This window comes from Melospiza melodia, chromosome 6 (genome assembly GCF_035770615.1).
Source record: "Melospiza melodia melodia isolate bMelMel2 chromosome 6, bMelMel2.pri, whole genome shotgun sequence".
NCBI classification, from domain to species: domain Eukaryota; kingdom Metazoa; phylum Chordata; class Aves; order Passeriformes; family Passerellidae; genus Melospiza; species Melospiza melodia.
Genome location: NC_086199.1, coordinates 72,398,309 through 72,417,939, shown reverse-complemented (window position 1 = coordinate 72,417,939; position 19,631 = coordinate 72,398,309). Strand labels below are relative to the sequence as shown.

Below are 19,631 nucleotides of genomic sequence, written 5' to 3'. Positions count from 1 at the left end.
CAGCAGTAGATCCTGAAAACATGTCTAAAGGGTTCCTGCCCATGGAGGAGCCAGGACTATATCCTGAAAAGATGTCTAAAGGATTCCTGCCCATGGAGGAGCCAGGACTGTATCCTGACAACATGTCTAAAGGATTCTTGACCATGGAGGAGCCAGGATTATATCCTGAAAGCATGTCTAAAGGCTTCCAGCCCCTGGAGGAGCCAGGATTATATCTTGAAAGCATGTCTAAAGGATGCCTGCCCATGGAGGAGCCAGGACTATATCCTGAAAGCATGTCTAAAGGATGCCTGCCCATGGAGGAGCCAGGACTATATCCTGAAAGCATGTCTAAAGGATGCCTGCCCATGGAGGAGTCAGAAGTATATTCTGCAAATATGTCCCAAGAATTGCAGCCCATGGAGTTGCCAGAAGAACTCTTCTACATGAAAGGGAAGACCATGATACCATCAAATGCACTAGAGGTAAGAAAATAGCTTTAAAGTTTCACTTAATGTCCTCTGCATTTGACAGAAAACAAAGTCCTGCTTTGTGAGTGTGTTTGTATTCAAGCTGGTGTGCAAATTTACTGTCTGATGGGACTATACAGCAGTTCCTCTGCCTGAAGGAGTTTAAGGTAAAATTTTCTCTTCAAGGCTGTCAGTGGAAAAACTCCTTCTGAATCCACTGAAGCCAAAGATCTTATCTTCATATACAAAATGAGAGAAGTCAGAGTAGTAGGGGACAAAAAAAGATAAGAACGGGGAAAAAATGAACAGGGGAGAAACTTTCTTCAGGGGATTGAATTGTCAGCTTTTTTTTTTTTTGCAATTAAATGCTACTTTTATTAAAAATTTCATACTTCTATACAAATAGCAAGATTTTGGCATGTATAATAATGTGTCAAACCCATTTTTTTATTGTTGAAAATGCGTTAAGGACAGGATAGTGACCAGGAATAGAGAATTCAGTTTCACTTACACATTCCCATTTTTTTTCTGAATTTTTAAAATTTTGCTTCCATTCCTTGCATCGTTTCAAGATTTGCATTTAGTTTTAAATGCAGTACATTATGCACTGTTCTATGTGCTCCCTGTCTGGATGAAGGCACATCACTTCAGGAAGAGCTTTGGACTTAGAAGCGGAACAGCTTCAACATTTTTTTGTAGAAACTGTCCTTTAATGGTGCTCTATGAAGTGCTTCAAAAGGGGGCACCCTACACTGTAGAAGTATTTTGGAACTTCTCTTTCCTGAAAAAGATTGAAACATTAGATTTAAAATTTTGCAACTGCAGTGTATCACATTCTGTGTTCAAAATCACAGATGATGTTCTGGGGTATTTTAAACTGAGGTATAATATTGGTAAGAGCAGATTGCCAAAAGATCACATTCAAAACAAAAAGCAAAACCTTTTTTACTGGATAGAGACACCTTCTGGGTACCTTACAGCTGTGATGGTCTTCCTTAATTTTCTCATTGAAAGGGTACCCCTGACATGGATTTTGTGCCAGTGTGCAACAAAACATGTGGTGGTTTGTTCATTAATGCGAGTGCGGTAACGCAGCTGGGTGTAGCCAACAGCCCTTCTAATCGAGGTTTCATCATAAATTGTTGCAAGTAGAAATTAATTATCTATCCTGACAATGCTGCTGCTGTTGTTTTAACGTTATCATTTATTGTTTCTTTCTTCCTTTCTTCAGGATGGAAACTCAGGCCTCGGTTCCTTGGGAGATGGTGAATGGCAAAGGAGGAAAGACGACGGTACTGGGGCAGACCAAGGTGATTTCAAGGTATTAAGACCTAGATAATTTAGAACCAAAGATTGTGAAGGGTTTTGTTTTTCTCAAAAGGGGAGAAGGCTCAGGTGGCAGCAGGATAAAGAATGATGGCCACAGCTTGAGTGTTACAAGGGAAAGGCCCCTAAATTTATTGCTTGAATAATTTTATTCCTCTTACGTTTATAATTTTCATAGAACATAGAATGGTTTGAGTTGGAAGGCCCCTTTAAAGGCCACCTTGCTCCAAATTCCTGCGATGAGCAGAGACACCTTCAAGTGGACCAGGTGGCTCAGTTTCCATAATTGTTTAATTCCTTGTTACATTTTCTTTGGAACAGGCTGAATATTTAGTATTTTAATGTCTCACTTTCTTGTACAAGAAATCCACTGGTGAGCTTTCTGTCCCACAATACTTTTTGTAAATTAAAGGCCCAGAAGTAACAGTGAGACCTTGCAGCTCTGCTGCAATGGGTTTGGTAGCACGATCTCCATCCTTGCAATTTATGAGGGAGTCCTGGATTATTGAACCCTGATCTTTCACGACCACTGCGCTCCATCAGGAGAGAAACTGTAGTGGGATTCTGTAAAAGGAGTGATGCTTGAATGTGCTAGGGCTATTTCTGGGGCATGAGTGCCAGTCAAAGATTTATTTTTTGTTAGAAATTACTGGTTTTGATGGGAGTTTTCATTCTGGTATTGTGTGGTGAGTCTGGGCATTATTTCCTTACTGTCAATGGAGAAGTTTGAGTAATTCATATAACAATTTTGTCCCATGAAGTGTTTGCTTCTGAGGCAGATAATTCTGTGGAAATTTGCAGTGTAGTCTATGCCGACAAGTTCTACGGAGGCAAAATGAAACTGAAAAGTCTGAAAGTTGAAATCATACTGTGAACAGGCAGACAGGTGAGCTTTGTGATAAGCTGTGTAGTTCTGATGCAGTTTGGATGCTCACAAATTTAAACAAATTCTTATTCATATTCACTGAATTTTTTGTTTTTTCACATGCACTCTTCAAAGTTTAGCTATTGTGTTTTCTCAGTATTAGGATTATTACTAAAAAAAATAGTGGTGTTAAAAAATTATACTGTATTTTCACAGAATATATTATATAATAAGTCTAAGGTCTTTGTGGCATTTCATCTTGCAAATATTTAAGTTACAATGTCTCGTATCTCCAGCCTGGGAAGATACTAATATTCTGGACCATGTGTGGGATGAAGAATACTGTAGATAGTAAAAACAGGTGGAAAAAAATATTGATAAATTTTTGGTATAATATCTGTTCCTTGCAAGGGGTCAGGAACTTTAAAGCACAATGAGAGAAAGAAAAAAGATTTGAACTCCTGGGTTATAATTACTTAGGATAATTATACATATGACAAGTAACTTCTTGTCTCCATTTCTTAATCCCACATAGTGATGTGTTTGTTTTTCCATTGTGTGCTCAGGATACAGACTTAGATCAATGACATTTAAGAGTCATGAAATTTAAGGGGACAGATGTGACAGTAGCAGACCAAAAGAATAATTTGATATATCCATAACCTTCTTCTAGACCACTAGATCACTGTCTCACACTGAAGGATTACTTTTTACATTATAAAATTACAAAATTCCTGACAATGCATTGGTGATGGACTGAGCTGTTTTTGCATGTGGTTACAGAGGACTCTTTTCAAATGTGTTCAGAGTTCCACACTTCAGCCTATGCACTTGTATGATCATTATTTGGCTACACCAACAATCATTCATTCATGTAAAGGATGCATATATATTTTTCTGTCCTCCTAATTTTTTCTCAAATATTAATTTTTCATCTCTGAAACTACCAGAAGACTTAAACATGAGGCCTCTGCCTGCTCAGAGGGATTGTCTGTTAGAAACCTCTTGGCAGCATTTGCCAGCAACTGCATATATCTTTACACCAACGTGCTGATTTTTATCTGCATTAAGAAATCTGTATTATTTGGGCCTTGGCTGGTACTTAAGCCCATGCTACAGTAACAGGCAGAGCCAGCTCTGGTATTTCAGACATTAGTGTTTGTACTAAAATATTTAAGGATTGCAGCAGGTTTCATATAATAATGCATGTGAAGGAAGGGGAGGGGAACAATTGGATGCGTAGTTCTAAATTCACCATGAGCCATGTTTTAATAAGGCTAAGATGCATCATATCTCAAGTCAAGTCATACCTCATTTCCCTGCCAGACATGGGCTTCATGTTCTTTCAGGGTTGTGCAGGTGGGACAGCTGCAGCCCTTAAACAGAAGAGGGACAGGTTAAGCTTTGACCCTTGTGCAAAACAGGAGCTCTGGTTCCTGTTGGGTTTTGGAAGTTGGAAGCAGCTCTGGAGATCATGGGAAGGGTGGGGAGCTGCCACGCTGCAGAGCCAGATGTGACATCTGCTCCTGGTGCAGGTTGGGCTCGGTAATGTGAACAAAAGTGCAAAACATCTGTACCTGAGATAGCCCTATAAATGCCCTTGAGAATTAGTAGTCAGAAAGAGAGATTTTCAGAGTGTGATGCATGTCCTGTGGTAATGTCTACCTTAGGATGAGAATCCAGAAATGTTAAACAGCTGTTAGACACAAACACTAATTTTACAGCTACCTGGAGTTAGGTGTAAAGAGTCTCAACCCTCAGATGCTTCATGCTCAGCCTAGTTTTTTTCTGTCATATTTGTTTTACTTAGGGAGGGCAGAGCACTATAAAAAGACGCTGAGGTTTTTTTAATGAGTGGACTATCCTATTGCTCTGGATACATTTTTACATATGGAAATAATTTTGAACATTCAGTTGAACAGTTGGAGTTTTCAAATAGACTTATTTTTCAAAATCTGAAGGAGTCTGTCTGATTGTTAAACATGTGCAAACCCTAAAAGGTGAAGGTATTATTAACAGGGCTATGTAATTAGCCTGAGTTATCAATCAAATAAAACATCTCTGCAGAGTTATATAACAAGGAAGAGAAATAATAAATAATGCTTTTATTTATTAAATATAATTATACATGTCTGCATTTATGGGATCACTGGGCAGTGAGAGTATTCATCTTATGTTGATCAGTATTTGAAGCTTTTGTTTTTGGAAATGTCTTTCAAGCACAGTATAATGTGCATAGTCTCATTCCTCCAAAGTTTTCTGAGTACAATGATGGATATATGATGAGGAAGCAATCATCTGAAGCATACAATTGTTATGACCTTGCACATACCTGTCATGTTCCTTTGGATGTGGAAAAATTTTCCCTGCTGGAACCAGGGTTACTGTGGCTGTATGCCTGAAAGGGGCTTTTCCACCTGGGTGTTGGCATTTTAAATTCTTTGGTATCCAACCAAGACTTCTGCTACTCCTGATGAAAAGGTGGTCTGATCAGAAGAAGAAGAAGAAATGTTACTAACAAAGCCCATGAAACACACAGCTGTTGAAAAGCACTGCTGTGGCAGCAGTGATCATCAGCATCACCTGCCTGCCCACACACAGCCCCATAGCCCTCGGCTGAGGTGCCCTCCCCAGCCTGGAGGAGGTGAAGGAAGGAAGCAATTAGAGCATCTTTTCCATCGTGGAGCCTGATTTTGTCAAGAATGAGGAAGAACTTCAGAGAGGCGGCCAGGAGCAGCAGGTCTGGGCAGCCTGCCACGGGGATCCCAGCACATCCCGCAGCATCCCACGGCTGCAGCAAGCTGGGGCAGGGATTGGTGAGTGATGTTCACGGCCTGAAGCATCCTGAGTGCAACTGTGAAAAACTCACACACACTCTTGAAGGAGACCTGACTTTCAGACAGCTCAAGATGGACTTTCACACACCACCAGCTCTAGGTGCACCATCAGCAAGGAGTGATTTGGTCTCTGGCTACCATCTAGTTAAATTAGCACTTGGAGATGAAGAAAGGAGTGCCCTGCAACATCCTGGGAGTGATTTCATCTCAGCAGAATGCTTCTCTGAGCCAGGAATTCAGGAATACCTTAGACAAGGCAAGGAATTGATCTTTGCCAGGAAAGGCAGCTGAGCTAGTAGATGACATAGAAACACATAGAGGAATTATTACTGGGTGATTGCAGGAAAAATGTGTGGATAGAGAGGAAGTTTTTTTCCGTGGGTTCCTTAGATAACACACTCTTTTTCAGGTTGGTGTGTAGAAATGGCTTTTTCAGCCATTGTAAAAGTAAATTGATTGTGCTAGAGGTGTTTTAAATCTTGTCTGATCTTTGCAGGATGGTTTGTGGAATAGTATGTAGTGCAATTGCACTGGAATAGGTAATAATACTGGCACACTGTTGCACATAGTTCTCTTTGCTTCCTCATCACAGTTTTGCACCTAGCATGAGACAGACCACCTACTCATGAGACCTGGTGAAACACATTCCACATTTCATGTAGAAAATCAACAGCTGAATATCTGGGTGGAGGATGCCTGCTTATTGGTGATGATACAGTTTTCAAACACACAAATTGAATGTGAATTTCAGGCTCTCTGCATTATTCTTCTGTTAGTTTATAACTGCTTTGGAATAAATACCAATCTAAAAAGAGGAACAGTCAAGTCTGAGGATGTGTTGACTGCTCACAAAGATTCAAAAGTAAGTTCTCTTCTCTGGGTCAAGTGTTGTTGGATGACTGGTCTCTGTTTTGGGAAGGCAGCTACAATATTCTGCTATCTATGCTAAACCAAGCACCCAACACTAAAAAAAAAACCTTAAAAGCATTCACCCAGCACACATTTGACTTTACTGTTGTGGAATTGTTTGACTGGGGTAATCTACAGTAAGTGAAGGGCTGAATGTTCATACTATTGATATCACAAGCTGGAAAGATGTAGCTAGCAGCTGTCCATGCTGGCAGAGTCTGTTAGATGAAGAAGCCTAAAGGCTGAAGAAAGAAAGCTACTGAGAGAAAAGCAAGTTAAAAAAAAAAAAAAAAAGAAAAAGATACAGAAGTAGAGTCACCCTCTGGTCTCATGGACTCTTGGCTCATTAAGGACTCCTGCCATTTTAGAGCTCCACAGCCACTTATGACAGGATGTGTTACACAGCTAAACTAGTGGAGTAATTTACAGCAGTGCTTCTTGAGATGGATGCATGCCACACATACCTACATCTGAATATAAGCATGACTTTAAAGAGGCTTCAGAGGCACAAATGTTCCAGGAATGCAGGCAGCCTGCATCACCAGAGTGCTCATGACAGTAAAATTTCTGTTTTCAAATTCTTACTCCTCAGCTGGGAGAAAGTGGGTATCATTCACATGACAGAGGAATCCCTGACTTATACCAATGTAGTAACTTAGTGCCAAGTATCATACCATGTTGCTCTTTTTTATGGGAAGAGCTACAATATCAGAAGAAGAGACTATGAGGTTTTACGTTAGATGGAGCTGCTGTTTGGAGAATCCCAGTAAAACTTCATTTCCCTGGGACTTCAGAGAAACTAGCACTATACAGCCAACTCATGCAGAGGCACCTCAGAGTGCTATACTGCATGCATACTGCATGTTACACACACAAGAGCACGAGTTGGGAAACACCAAATTGAAGACAAGCTGACAAGTTGGCAATTTGCTGTGGTGGAAACGTCTCTGTATATGGAACCTCATTAAAAAGCAGCAGCTTTTTTTTTTCTGGTAAAGATATCATAATAGGTGTTAAGCAAACAGAATAACAGAACCTCTGTCTTTTGTTTTATACATGCATGACTGCTATTTTCTTTGTCTCTATAACTAGACCCTGGTGCATCATGTTATAGTTGTCCCAGCTGCTATTTAAATACATTTCTTTTGTTTAAGATGTTACCGGAATTAATTAAAATGACAAATCCTCCTGGGAGCAGAAGAACTGGCAAGGCCTGATCCCCGGGTGCATTGTACCCTCCCTCTTGTCCTTGCTACCACCACTGGCTGTTGCTGGGGCTGTCAGGAGTGACGCCTGGCTCCTGCCTTTCCTCAGGGAACTGCCTGGTGGCATCTGCCTCTCCCCTAGTCCAAGCATAGGTCCTGATTACTGCAGCTTCTCTAAGCCACTGATTTTTTGGTTTTTTTTTCAGTAAATCCTTTTCAGTAAATCCTTTTGTGAATCCTGTGTCTGTAAGAATTGATTTCTCGATGCCAGATAGGGAAAATCTGGCTAACATGGTGGAAAGTCATTGCATGGGAATCAGGAAGAAGGCGGTCAGATGGCAGAAACCATCTAATATTCTTTAAAAGAAAAAAACCCAGCCTAAGTTTTCTGCTATCTAAGAATCACAAATGGCTTTGCTAACAATGAATTCATTGGTTATCACTCAAGCAATGCTGCTTGTCAGTGGAAGTGTTGCCAGAGCTGATCCAGGAGCTGGCACCACCTTACACAATCTTTGGAGATAAATGCCTGCTACAATTTCCTCCATGTTTATGCAGAACCTAAGGAGCAATGAGTTTCTGCCTTCTAGGGCATATGCTGAGGTGCCCTAAGCTCATTCCTAACATGTGAGTATGGTGATCCACTTTGCTCATTACCCAGCTGAGAAGAAAGGTAAATTAACAGGGTGTAGAACTGTATTAACGTGGATAATACTGTTTCTAAAATCTGAACCAGTGTCTTTGCACGAGGTAGCTCTGAGGACATATCCTTCCACCAGCTGTCTGCAAATTTTGCAGCTTCTGTAAGGATTTTTCTCTTTTGAGAACAATTAAAATAGAAGGTAAATAGATTTTGTTGGTTGAATTTCCAGAAGCACTAAAAAAAGAAAAAAGTCATCAATTTCTTGAGACACATATAAGAGGGGTGGAAGCAGCAATGGTTTTTAAGAACTCTGTAAAAAGATTTTAACATAACATGATATGTTAGAGGAAAGAATAGAGGATTCCAATTGCATATTGGAAAAGTAATTTGTTGTGATGAAAGAGGCATAATTACCTTTCCATCTGTAAATAAGACCCTTTTTCTCTGTTCTCTTGAGGAAGAAAAAAATTGGTTCAAGTGAGGTTCTTCCAGTTTCTGTCTTAACATCTATTTTGTCTGGTTGTTTATAATGGTTATAGGAAGTCTCTGAAGTGCTATAGAAATAGAAGGATGCTCCTAAATGACAGGAAACCTGTTTATAAAAATAGAAATTGTCAAAAAGAATGACTTGTGGGGCTCTGCTTTAACCACTTATGCAGATGGAAATGTTTCTAGGAGTGTGAGGAAATAACCATGTGTCACAGCCACAGGAAATGCTGATTTATTTATTGGCTTGGTCAAAATAACCTTTTGCATATAGCTCTGAGCCAGAGACAGGTTTATGGAATGAGCCAGCAGGAAATTGCGTTGCTTAGAAGAAGGAACTCACATTTATCTTCTAATAATAAATAGGAAGAGGTCCCTGCAGCCACAAAAGCTGGAGAGACTTGTTTTATAGAAGATTAAGGCAAATATATTTAAAGGGAACAAAGGAAGTTTAGCACTTTCAGTCTTTATGGTTTTTTTTTTTGGAGGACGGTTGTATGTTTTATTTTTCTCCAAGGGCAACCCATACCTAAATCTTTGGATCCTAAATATTTAGGTAACAATTTGTAGCTGTTGGCTTATCTCATAGTTGTGGTTTACAAAAGCTCACATTACTATTACTCTTTTTCTTGTGCAATTGTAAATTGCAGTAAATCAATGTTTCTGAAGCAGAAAAACATCTCTTAAAAAGTGATACTTTGGGTTTATCCCATGGGAGTCCACAACAACAGATATTCTCCACAGCATTTTATTTTCAATGCTATGGGACCATATGGGTGGTTACTAGGGGGATTGACTGTAGCTCTGACTAAGATTGATGGCATTTTGACAACTTCATAATGGTACCCACCAGTGAATTTAATCTGTTCAAGAGACTGTAGTTACATTGTAGACTAGACTCAGCAATTTCAGAGTGAAAGGTTTTGCAAGCATCTCACAGGCTGTGTAAATTGTCAGGGATTTATTCCTTTTTGGAATTCAGAGTCCTTTCTGCTCTGATGAGCAATCTGGAACCTCAGAGTAACAAAGCAAAAAGACAGTGAAATATATAAAATGTTAAGACATTTTTAACAGCAGAAGCTTCATTCTGCAAAATAGTGAGATAATTGGCCCAAGTTTTACCAACTGTATTTATGCTTTGTGGCACCCAGGTAGTTTGCACATTTGAAATTTTTTCCCACCAAAGGCTTATTCAGACCCCATTTTTACTGTTCCTCTCTAGATAGAATCCTCTCCTTGCTACCTGTTGACGGTAAGGATCATCCGGATGAGAAATCTCCAGCGAGTGGATGCCTGTAAGTATCTCCATTCTTAGTGGTAACTCAGGAAACAGGCAAATTAGATCTTTTATAATTTTGTAACAGCCTTTTCTTAGTGTTTCTGAAATAGCCCAGTGTTTATGTAAACTAATTATTATAAACAAGGCCAGTCCTTGCTGCTGTTTCATTGTTCTCCCTGTGCTTTCTGACTCGTTTCAACACTTGAATGCGCTTTTGGGAATAAATACTTTCTGTCAAAGAAAGGAGAGTTTCTGACAGAGGTAGATGAAAGACTCCATTCCATGTTTTTAAAAACAAGGGGTAATTCTGCTGATGGGTTGTAGCACCTTGGGAAATGTGGCTGGGAGGAGCAAACCTTTTCAACATCCTCAGTCTTGATTCTGACAAAGAGGAATTGAACAGGGAAAAACTTTTTATGATCATTACGAGCAGGCTAATGCCATCATTAATTACCCTGAGGACAGTTAAAAAAACATACTAACTGAGTGCTGGATGCTTGGTCCTTTCTAAGGCTTCTGCAGCAGACATCCAGTTGAGCAAGAGTGTGAGTCATGTGGCAGGAAAGTGGTGGGAAGGGAGTAAGTTGGAAAGGAAAACAGCACTGTTTTGTAAAAGAACATGGACTATCCACATATGTGCTGTGGAGAGGTGTCCCACACAAAATAGACAAGTCAACAGTTTGTTTTGTTTGAGTAAAAAATAGAGCTATGTGAAAGGATGCCGAGATTAGTTTTAGTGTGAGCTTGGCTTGAGTTTGAGCGTAACCCTCACGAGTCTCTTGATTCTGCTGTTTTGCTGTGAGCAGCAGTGATTGACTCCATAATGTCTTGCACGCAAAGAGTCAGCAAAGATTTTCTGAGGGAGAAAGATCTGGATTTACCATGCAGTACCGCTCCTGCCGTACCCTGTGGTTGTTTTTCCGGAAGATGTACCAGAGGAGCTCCCTGTGTCACAGCTCTGAGTGAGGCAGACAACAGCTGTGTCCTGGGTCACACCACTGGGCTGCACGCTCTGCACCTCCCTCCTGCTCCATGGCTGTGGCACACGAGTGGTGAAGCAAGAACACAAAAAGGTCTCATCAGGGACTCGTCTCAGATCTGCTGTGTGTCAGGCAACGAGGCAAATAATGAGGTTGTAGAAACAGATTGTGCAAGCAGAACTGAGGCAACATTTTGCATTAAATACACAGCTGACTAGTTTGGCTGCACCTACTCATATAATTAAGGATTGCTTGATTAAGGATTGCTTGATATGCTTTGTATCTCAAAGTACAGTTAAGATATACAGGAATGATGAATCACATCAGCAGAATAAAGTGCTTGCCAGCCAAACAGCCGTCTGTCATTGATTTGAAGTGATAAAGCCAAAGTCATATAGTAGTTACAAAAAATCACCTTTAATGCATTTTAAAATCAGTAGCATTACTTCTAGATTATCCAAATATATTCAAATACATATTTTTGCAATTTCAAAATTCTTCAAAGCATTATTGTCTGCATGGAATTTCCTAGATTAAAATTAAAAAAATAAAACAGTTGAGGAAACAAAATAACTTGAAACAACTTTTACATCCAGAGGGACTGAAGAGTCTATAGTCCTTAGGTGTGAAAGTGAAATTATTGAGGAGGACATGGAAGCTCTTGCAACAAAACAGAAGAGGCAAAGAAGGTGAATAAGGAGTAATTTTTCACAAGGAGGCTAAGAAACAAGAGTCGTGGGAAGGTAGAATTAAAGCAGATGTAATGACTCTAGATAAGTACAGTGAAATTGCTGTCAGAATCTCATTTTTAAAGCCAAACTAAGATCTGAAATGTGAAGTAGAGCAAGACAGGCAGAAGGCTAGGGTCTACTCAATATTTTCCAAACAAACTTCTCCAGTGGAGGAATTCTTTTTTTATTCAGTAGGAATATGCTAATTTCTCAACAGCTTTTTTTAGAAAAAACAATTGACAGAATTAAACTTCATTGGTGTTGTTTCTGCATTGTAATGTTAAAAAATTGAAAACCGATCATTGAGCTATCTATTGACCGATCACAATTCATATATAATTTTTCAAGCAGTTCCAGATATTTTTCCTTCTCACTTGGACAGGAAAGCAGCAAGGCTTCTTGAACACTTTCAACAGCATAAAATGCAGCCTCCAACCAGTTTGAGAGAGTCAGTAGCTGTAGGGTGACATGGGGCAAAACTTGGTGGAGAAGGAAGGAGAAGAAGAAGAGAAAAAATGCTTGTTGCAGACAGGCAAGATTTTGCTTTTCCCCACAGGTCAGTGTACAAGCTCCTGTTCCCTGCTCTGCCTGCAGAGTCCTTACCTGCTGCTGAAGGATCTTCTCCATTTACTGCTGCCATCACGTCTCTCTCAAAAGTCTCACATCACAGGACATAATTCTCAAAGCTAGTTACCTTTTGCATTACATAACAGCTGATAATTTTTTTGTTGAGGACTGCATCAGAGAGGCTTTCAAGGTGCCGAAGTACCTTGCATAACCTCCAAGAAGAAACACAGTAAATGGCATTTTTGTCTGTAGCTGTTTGAGATATACCTTAATTTAGGTGAGAAAAAGGATGTAAAATCTTTCACTAACTTTCTGGTGCCTTTTGGGAGAGAGACTTGGTCCCCCTTCTCCCTGTAGGTGGCAGTTAGTTAAATTCCAATGTCTAATTCAGTGAGCTCCTTTTGGAGGAAGCCTCTGCCATCACATACATCAGGCGTAGTTCTGCAGCTCGTTTCACAAACCCTCACAAAGAACATCACTGAGGGCAAGGCAGAGATGAAGACCTTTTGCAGTTGTTCTCAAAAAGTGGAGGAAGGTTCCAACCCCTCTTATCAGAGAGCAGCTCAGGGTGAGTGTGTGTGTTTGTGTGTGTGCATGCACACATGAGCACAGGAAAGCTTGTTGGCTGAGAAACTGAAGTGGCTGACTAGAAGAAAAAATTCTCAGTGGTTTTTTTCTTAATGCACAATATCAGTGCTGTGTGCAACTCATACAAGGAAGAACAGAAGCCACCTCCTCTTCTAGGTCATCTTGTGGTCAGTGCTTTTTCCCTCTCAGAAGGGAGTCGTGGAAAGTTACATGGCATCAGACTTTTCTATCTTTAATAACTTATGCTTGTTTTTGGTACTAGTTGCTGCAGTAACCTCTCCAGTGTCCTGTAGCTCTGCTGCCTCTGCCAATTAGCAACTGTTTTGCCTCTCCCCTGCCCAGTAAGCCAGGCTGATTTGTTGCCTCTCCCCTGCCCAGTAAGCCAGGCTGATTGCTACGTGTCCCTGTGGCTGCCAACTGCGACGTCTGAAAGGTCACGCACGAAAACTGTGAGAAACTCTGACAATCCAGTGTGGAACGAAACCTTCTACTTCAGAATCCAGAGTCAGGTCAAGGTAAGGAACCAAAGTTGTCTGCTTGAAGCAGCCTGAGGATTTTGTGTATGTATGTATCTCCTGAACCATGCCCAGGAATTGTTTAAGAGATGGCACACAATAAAGGACTGCTCAAAGCATTTAACAGCAGAGATGACAGAGTTCCTGTGCCTGTTCAGTGGTGCTATGTGGGAGGGCCAGAAAGCGAGCTCAGTTTTGAAGTTTTAAGGAAACAAGAGACAGGTCAGTGCCAGATGGATACAGAATCTGGGAGTTACCCAAGCTGTTGTATAGGTATAGCCAATGTATTTCATTACAGCAATTAAAATGAACTAGACAAGAATTAATATGCTGTTCAAGTATGTTTTTCTAAAGGGGGATAATGTTTAATTTCTCAGCTTTTCTTCTCAAGCTTATCCTCAGCAATACTTTTTGCCTGGAGCTAATGATGTCTAGCCTGAGAAACAATAACAAATTCTTCTCCCTCTTTTTCCAGAACGTGCTGGAGCTCACGGTGTATGATGAGGATTTTGCTACTCCAGATGACCATCTCCTCTGTGCACTCTTTGATACTGCTAAACTTCCACTTGAAAGAACAGTGATCCTGTACTTCAAACCTAGCCCAAACGTGAGTGCAACTAAGCAACTAAAGCAACTGGGAAACCAGTGGAGAGTTACAGAACAGTCTCAAAATCTTTCTGAACCTGCCATAGATTACTTATCCCAGTAATGAGTGCATTAATTGCCATTCAAATTATAACCACAAAAATGTGATTAAAAATATGAATTTGAGAGTCTGAACTCTTCTTTGCAATATTTTTAAAATTATTAAAGACCATGGGACTGAAACAGTGCAGTAGGTAGGGGAGGGATCTAATTGCGAGCTACCTCTGAGCAACACCAAGGCCATACAGCTCTTGCAGGGTGAATAATCTGCATATTTTTTTTCACAGTGTAATTCATAACCTGAGTAATTCCCATAATTCATAAAGCCCTGCCCCTTTGCTTGTGTCTTCTTCCACCCCAAAAGGCGAATTTACCCCTGTGTATATCCCACTATAAATGGATGACAATTCACTCTGTTTCTTAGTTTCCCATCTATAAAATGGGAAAAATAATCTTTATTCCCTTTGAGATCTAAGGATAAGACCAGCAAAATATCTCACATACAACTTCTTGCTACCAGGGAGAAATTCTGGTATCCAAACTAGGTCGTTCACAATCAGCTTGTACACATCAACACTGCCTTACTTGGGGTTGCATAATAGGAATTCTGAATCACTCACTGTTCTCTGTTTATTATGGTAAAGTAATGGGTGTAAAGTATGTTTAATTTCCAAGATAATAGCCAGTACAGTAAGTCATGGCAGGACAGTGCCAGGAATAGTTGGAAGGAAAGGGTGGAATTCAGAAAACAAAGGAAGTTGCAAATTGTTTTTTTGCAGCAGCTTCACACTAAGAAGTATAGGTTGTTTTGGTGATATTGTGAAGTCAGAAGGAGATGAGGAAGGAATCATTTGATCATCTGGCTGAATTTTTGATTCAGGCCACCCAGTCTGAAGTATTTATCACAGGCTACTCATTGCAACCAGTAACTTCAATATTGCCTATCAGACTGTGGTTTAGACTAAGGACAAAGTATTATGTAGCTACTTCATTTAATATCTTCTTCTTGCTTTCAGGCCACGGAGGAGCTAGAGGTTGAATTCAAATTGGAGGTTGCGTAAGTGATAAAGAGATTATTTTAAAAATGCAAAAATCGTTAATGATAAAACAAACAAAACAGTATTAGAAGTCATGCTTTGGGTATTTCTGTAAAAAAGTTTCAGCCTTCTCCTGCATTATTGCTGCAGTCCCCAACACCTGATGGATTAGCTTGTTCTGTAGCTTAGCTGCTCTCAACGATGCATGTACCAGTTACCCAGAGAGCTGTGTGGATGGCCCACCCCTGGAACTGCTCAAGGTCATGCTGGGTGGAGCTTTGAGCAACCTGGTCTAGTGGAAGTTGTCCCTGCCCATGGCAGGGGATTGGAACTAGATGACTTTAAAGATCCTTTCCAACCCAAACTATTCTATGATTTATCTACCTGGGGACATTTCAGAAGGCTTTCTGAGTGTGTAAGCATTCCTACCTATCATTTTTTCCTTGCCTGTTTCAGGTTATGTATTTGACACAGTTTTAGTGTTGAAACATCCTTGTTAGGTTTTCAGTGTACCTCCAATTCCTTCAGTTTTCCCTTGCAGTACTCTTTGAATCCTAGTAATTGTGTTTTCTTTCTGCCTAACACAATCACAATGGGATGGGAACTCTTGTAAGGATGTAAAGCTCCTTCTCCAGCATGGTCAGCCTGCCACCCATGAATCACCCTGTTTGTCTCTGTGTGGCCACAAGGCAACTAAGGCATGGCAGAATTAGAGTGACTAGCTAAGGCCATACTATTGGAGAGCCAAGGCCAGAAGTCAAGTTGCTCCACACCATGTTCTGATTTCACATCTCCTTCATTCACTTGAATGATCTGGAAGGCATTTGGGGTTTTTTTGCCATGTAATTGGTGCTGCCTGCCCTGTGCTGCTTTGAAACAGGCTCCCCAGGAAAGTGGTCACAGCACCAAGCCTGCCAGAGTTCAGAAAGAATTTGGACAATGCTCTCGGGTGCCTGGTGTGATTCTTGGGGTTCTCCTGTGCAGGGCCAGGAGTTGGACTGGGTGTGGATCCTCATGGCTCCCTTGCAACTCAGAATATTTGCATGCCAGCAAATACATATAACTGTCTTCCCAACAGGGACATGCTGGTGTATCAGCTGAAATACATTTATTTCACGTGTTACAGTGAGAAAAATTTGACTGCCTAACAGGAGATTCCATTTTAGATGATCATGAGATTGCACTGTAAAAAAACAACCATGTTAAACATTGTTCAGCTTTGGTACAGAGATGAGTCTCCTCAGAGCAGTGCTCAGTCCGTGCAGGCAAGGAAAGGAGTTTGTTACATGCTTGCTGGGGTCCCCTCAGACTATTGTTTTTTGAAGTGGGAAGAAAGGGCAACATCCTGGGTAAAGATGAATGGGATTTGTTTAACGTTAAAAAAATCAATGTTTTTGTTTCCCAGATCTGGTCCTCATGAAACGATTGCTAGCAATGGAGTGCTGGTGGTATGTCTCTTTCCCAAGATATTTTCTATAAGTGATTCCTTAATGTAAAGTGCAAGGGAGGCTGGGGATTAAAGAAGCTAGTTGGCCAGTTGTTTCTCTTTCTTTCCTCTTTCCTATTTAGATACATTCAGAATGGGACATTTTATTTACCTGTTCATTGGAGGTATCCCATTTGTCCTATACTTCCCTATTTCTAATTTTTCCTATACTTCACCACACCACGCACACACACAAACACACACACAGAGACAGAATTTTTCTCTGTTACTAGTACTTCAAAAAGTGTACTACTGTCTATCAGAACACAATGAGAAAAAGGCTGTGAAGTCACTTATTGATAATCTACCCAGACCTTTCCTTCCCTTGGGTAAGTTCTCTATGAAATACTGACTTGTCAAAACACAGTACATTGAAGAAGAGTGAGCACCATTAAAAAAATCAACCCCCAAAATGCTAAAAGCAATGCTTCTTCAGAAAACTCTTCCTGCTACTGACTCTTGATCTCTCAGTGGCATATCTTTATTTATTCCCTAGTTTAACCCTTTGTATTTATGCTACAATCATGAAAACAGTCCTGCTTTTCCTTCTTTGTATATTCCTCTCACTGTGCTCAATCTTAAGTCAGTGTCACACATGCGATTCCTGCAACTCCCTCCAAAGCTTTTCCTTTTCTTTAGTCAGCAGCTAATGGGAAAAAACCTGGAGATGCCAGGGAATTCAGAGCTCCAAGTGACTCCAAGCTGAGGGGTCCACAGCTCCCTGTAACGAGGATGGGATGTGATGATCTTTCTCACAGAATCCCGCATTCTGTCTTTCACAGTGTCGTGAACTTTGCTGCTTGGAAGTTGAAGTGGCAGAGAAGACGAAGCAAAAATCAAGTAAGGTTATTGCTTTGTCATCTATTTACCAGTAATTGCATGCTTACTTATGAGAAGATGCCCCTTCCATCTAATGTGTTAGTGAAATAAATAGTGCTTAGAGTATTTAGTAGAGTTAATGTCAGGTAAACACATTAGGTTGTTATAGACTCCAATGACCTCATCTAGATATATGTTAACAGGGCCTATTAAATGCACAATAAAGTTGAAATCCCAGTTCTGTGTCACAGCAGGAATATTCAGAGTCCCCTTTCTGTCAGAAGAGTATCCACTTTGCTCTTTTCCCTGTAGTGCCAGCATTTGCCCCGGGCAAAGCTATGCCACCCTCACCCCACATTTAATCAAGCTAGCACATTTTTCTGCTTAATCATGTCAATCTTTGTTTTGCTACTTTAGAGAAAGAGCTTTCCCTGACTGTGAAGGGCTCCTTTGAGGGGACGCAGGATATCGTGCTGGGCCCCAATGGAGTGGTCAGCCCAGCGTGTCCCACCGAGTTCCACTACATCAAGTACGCGGAGCCAACGCTGGATGTCATGCTGCCAAAGAAGAGGCGCTACCACCCTGTATGTTGGAGTGGCCTCAGGGGTGGAGAGATTTCGAGTGGCTCTCAAGAAAGTGGGAGGAAGGAGAGAGGGTAAACTCGCTCCCGATTGTGTCCTAAAGCATGTTGTTTTCCCAGTGGTCCTGTAGGTACAGCACAGAGACCGGCTCCCCAGTCGTGATGCTGAACTCGCTGCCCATGGGAAGGAAAACGACCATTGCAGAGGTAGGCATCACTTCCAGGTGTTGGTAATAAAGGGTCACTCCAATAGAAGCCATTCCTCATAAGATTGTCCCAGATGGCCACTAAGAGTGTCAGAAACATTCTGCTTTTCTGTTAGACTTTGAGAAAACAGGAGCTTTGTTTCTCCAGATGTTTTCTCCACAGAGACAGGTTGTCCCTGTATTAATCTCCATTTTGTGCCGGTAGTGGAGACAGAGACCTAAAAGGATGTAAGAAATGCCATACTTGCTTCAGAACATCTCCCCCTGTTTACCCAAAGTCTTGCTGACTCCCCCTTTGCTTAGGATCCAAACTGAAAGTTGCTCCTCAGGCACAAAATAGGAAAACATCAATAAACCTGCCCTTAGTCAACCACATATTTAAGAGGACAATATATTGAAAGATGCTGAAAATATTAGTCATGAGGTATGTATTTTAAATAATATAGTGAGAATATTGATTTAAAAGAGCCATTAAGATATCCTCTCAGAACAGGGCACATTTTATAACTTAATATGAAGATTGGAATAATGATTTTTAAGAGAGAATAAAGTGTGGGCAGAAGCAAATGCAGACTTTGCAGTCTCTTCACTGTGAGACTATGTCTGGGATGTCAAAGATGTACTGTGTACTAGAGCATAAAGAATGGAAAAGGCACAAAAAATGGTAATTCAGGATGCTGCAGGAAGCTTATGAGTTGTACAGGAAATGGGACCAACTGTGTGAGGTGCAGAAACCTCTTATACCAGGATGCTTAAAGGTTTCTTCAGCCTGGGAAGATTTAGGATCTGTAAGTAGGGGTGTTCCACTAATGATAAGTGAATGCTTTTGGAAATATATGCCAAGATCTCAGACATTGAAGTTTTTGATTGCCAGACATCGCTGGGTTATAAATCAAACTCTGACCCCAATACAGAAAGGGAAAATAGAAACTTTAAAATTTAAAAATTACACACTCTTGCTTTCCAGGAGAAAAGATTTGACTTGAATGTGACAGCAAAACCTTGGTAAGAGATTTTCTTTTATTCCTTTATACTTGGTTCATTGATTTTCATATTGTTTTAGCCACATGGAAATGACACAAGCAAGCATTCTCAGTCTGAAAACAACAATGTGCTTATATTAAAATGTAAAATACATGCATAATATATAATGCATAATTAGCCTTAGGAAGATTTGACTTTAATCAGTTGATAAAGCATTAAATAAACATGTGTTTATTTCAGCATTATCCCTTTCATTCTGACCACAGAATATTTTCTTTGGTCAGTGTCAGTCTCTGAAATTCACAAAAAGAACAAAGCTAGCTGACAATGACAAAAAAAGAATAGTCAGATGTAAACATTTTGTTTAATCAGGAATTAAGAATTATTTTTTTGCTTTACTGTCACTATTCAGTGGGGATGAACCTTGTGTTCTGTTAAATCCAGTTATACTATATATTGAGTAGAAACTAAGGTAAACAAGTTAACTTGTGGTT

At 40.3% G+C, this 19,631-nt stretch overlaps 1 protein-coding gene across 1 annotated transcript in view; it reads left to right on the top strand.

Moving 5' to 3' along the window:
* The first annotated feature begins 5,342 nt into the window (after nt 1-5,342).
* Nucleotides 5,343-19,631, top strand: part of LOC134419942 (cytosolic phospholipase A2 epsilon-like) — a 44,607-nt gene continuing 30,318 nt past the window's right edge. The window contains 10 exon segments of the mRNA XM_063159544.1: nt 5,343-5,456; nt 9,943-10,015; nt 13,244-13,380; nt 13,856-13,987; nt 15,042-15,082; nt 16,468-16,510; nt 17,331-17,388; nt 17,785-17,951; nt 18,068-18,154; nt 19,121-19,158. Coding sequence (XP_063015614.1) covers nt 5,343-5,456; nt 9,943-10,015; nt 13,244-13,380; nt 13,856-13,987; nt 15,042-15,082; nt 16,468-16,510; nt 17,331-17,388; nt 17,785-17,951; nt 18,068-18,154; nt 19,121-19,158 — 890 coding nt within the window.